The 3,315-nt window shown below is 33.0% G+C and overlaps 1 protein-coding gene across 1 annotated transcript; it reads right to left on the bottom strand.

Moving 5' to 3' along the window:
* Positions 1–2,489: 2,489 nt before the first annotated feature.
* On the bottom strand, positions 2,490–3,065 carry LOC131648527 (uncharacterized). Its single transcript, XM_058918277.1, has one exon. The coding sequence runs from the start codon at positions 3,063–3,065 to the stop codon at positions 2,490–2,492; it is 576 nt and encodes a 191-aa protein (XP_058774260.1).
* Positions 3,066–3,315: the final 250 nt, after the last annotated feature.

Below are 3,315 nucleotides of genomic sequence, written 5' to 3'. Positions count from 1 at the left end.
GCCTAACACCTTCCCTTAACCTGAACATAGTATCTTACCCTCAATCTCTCAACTGTTAAAGGTTTCCTATTCGCTTTGGTAGAATAGGTGGCGACTCTCTAAGTTTAAATTTTAGGCAGGTTGCTACAGTATCAAATTAGTTATGAATTGTTTTCATATTGAATTAGTTATATTGATGTATTATTATTAGCATAGATTTTCAAAAAAAAAAATCATTTTAATTTTTATTGTTGAATTATAATTTTATATTTTCACTTTTTACTTTTATATAAAAAAAATGAGAAGTGAAAAAAGAGGGGGAAAGAAGGATTTAAATTCAAAAAAGTAAAAAGTAAAAAGTGACTTGAAAAAAAAACATTTTCGTGCTCCCAAATTATTAATTTAGATTAAGCTAACAAAATCGTATTTTTATGATTTTCAGAACAACAATTTTTCTTATATTATAGATATTATTTATTAATTATTATAAAGTAAATTTATATTAATTTTTATTATAGTAAATGAATACAAAATAAATCGTGCCTTTTTGTAAAGAACAAAAAATCTAAATCTTTGACACAATTAAAATTCTCTTATTTAATTGAATTAATTTCCTTCAAATTTTTCTAAAAAACGTTTAGAAAATATTTCCTTCTAATATGCATGACAATTGACAATTTATATTTCAAAGTAATATCTTTACAGATAATTACTTGCAAAATTTAAATTTGCAGTAATTTTTTTCAATTTATATTTTAAATATTGATTGTCATTATATAATCAAGTTTTTTTTTACAATATTAAAATTGATAAGGATTCAAAGTATTATAATAATTAGTATCCCTTATACTCCTTATTTAATAGATTTTCCCTATTTAATAAATTTGCCTATTAAAAAAAAGTTAGATAATGCTAAAAAGTTAGATGTATGTTAATGTTTTGAGAAAAGTTAATTTCCCCATTTTGAATAAATGACGATAGAGGCTTCATAGAGGATTGACCTTAATTGTGGAGGAATGTTGCATCAGTGAGGTATGGTTCCTCAGTGACAAATTTAAAGCATGTTGCTTATTTTTTTTAGTAATCAAGTTATTATAAAAGGGAGAATTAAGGGTTCTCCAATCCGATTACTCCAAGAGACGGTAAAAACCGACAAAAGAAAATTACAAACCAATTACATTCACGAGAGGAAGTACAACGACTCCTTACAAAACTAGTAAAATGAATAATTGGGATGAGTAATATTCCCACAAAAAGACCACTTCCAAACCAAGAGCTTAATGTTCCAAATGGTGTTGTTAATATTCCATAAATCATTCCGGAAACACACTCTGTTTCTAACTAACCAAATAACCCAAGTAGTAGCAAACCAAACAACACTCAATTTTCTATCTTTCACCATATTCACACTAAAAAATAAGTGTCAATCCATAAAATTCGACAAACACTCTTCAATAAAATGATCCCCTTTACCAACCAAAAAGCTATATCACACCAAATTTTCTTCACCACCCGACAACTAAGAAAGAGATGATTCCTATTTTCCAAACAATTACCACAAAATTTACATATTAAATTCTCCAAAGAAAGAGGAATACCTTGAGTCACCAAGAGGTCCTTAGTAGGAACCCTATCAAGGAAAATTCTCCAACCAAAATCCTTTATCTTGAAAGGAACATCCATCTTCCACATTATTCCAAAAGCTCCGTCATGAATATTAGGGGGACCGTGAGGTGTTCGGAGAGAATCATAAGTATAACACGAAGCCACCGAATATTCCTTTTTCGAGCTACAAGACCAAACCACCGTATCCTTGTCTTCTTTCCACTCTCTCAACTCCTCCACCCGCCTTTTCAATTTCCCGACTTCTTCCAAAATCTCAGGATTCTCTAAGTAATACTCGGATACGCCAAAATCACCACAAATCCAAATTCCATCCAACCAACCTCCCATAGCCACTACCGAAACTTTCTTTAACCAAGACAACATACAAAATCGGAAAAGCCTCTTTTAAAGAGGTGCCCTCTAACCAATTCGAATCCCAAAATGGAGTATTAAAGCCATTATAAATAGTAAAACTATTACATTCTACAGTAGGATCCAAAGAAGAAGATAAACTAACCTTTATCATGTCCTTCCACCAAAAAGAACAAGAGGGAGGGACTATAAAATCCTTGCCAACACAAAAAGCATTTGAAGATAAATCTCCATAACGAGTTTTCAAAACGTCGTACTACAAAGCGTCTTCCCCTTGAAGAATTCGCCACCTCCACTTATTAAGAAGAGCCAAATTAAACAAAGCAATATTTTTGACTCCTAATCCCCACTTTTCAAAGGGTAAGGTAACTTCCTCCCACTTCACCCAATGAATTTTCCTTTTTTCCTCCACTCCCCCCCACAAAAACTTACTTTGCATAGCATTAATCCTTTTCACCAATTTTTTAGGCGTCTTATAAAAAGACATAGTGAAAATGGTCAAGGAACTAAGCACGGACTTCAAAAGAGTAATTCTACCTACCAAATTCAAAGAGCGGTTTGTCCATCCTTCCAACCGATTCTTCATTTTTCAACAAAAGAGGATTCCAAGTGGCTTCCTTCCTTGGATTGAAACCAATAGGAATACCAAGAAAATAAAAGTTACAATCCTCCAGCTTGCAAGAAAGTAAGAGGGAAACTGCCTCCAAGAAACCTACAATAGTATTAATACCAATCAACTTGCTTTTATGATAATTGATACCAAGCCTCGAGACAATTTCAAAATCCCGAAGTACCGCTTTTATCGCCCAAACATGTTTCCAACTACCATCTCCCACAATTAAGGTATCCTCTACAAATTGAAGAATATCCACACAACACGAGCCCTTAATAGCAAACCTTTGGAATTCCCCCACTTGGATAGGTTGTCTAACTAGACCCGAAAGATCTTCCGCTACTAACACAATAAAGAAAAGAGAGAGTGGATCACCTTGCCTCAAACCTCTAGAAACAGTAAACTCCTTCGTGAGACTTCCGTTGAAAAGCACCGACAAACTACTAGTAAATACCAAAGACTCCATCCACTTCATCCATTTTTCCCCAAAACCCATCCTTTTAAGCATATAACTCAAAAAACTCCAACTAACCTTATCATACGCCTTTTCAAAATCCACTTTAAAAAGCATACACTTGCTACCAACTTTTCTAGCATAGTCCACCACTTCATTAGTGTAATTTGGTGGGAGAACTGACTTTTTAGAAATGTGCGGATAGCAAGAGTCGCCACCGACTTTTATTTTATCCAATAAGAAAGGCTAAAAGAACAGAAAAAGACCTTTTAAAAGATTTTGAGTTCGGGGG

The sequence above is a fragment of the Vicia villosa genome, linkage group LG2 (assembly GCF_029867415.1).
Source record: "Vicia villosa cultivar HV-30 ecotype Madison, WI linkage group LG2, Vvil1.0, whole genome shotgun sequence".
Taxonomy (NCBI): domain Eukaryota; kingdom Viridiplantae; phylum Streptophyta; class Magnoliopsida; order Fabales; family Fabaceae; genus Vicia; species Vicia villosa.
This window is presented reverse-complemented; position numbering and strand designations above follow the sequence as displayed.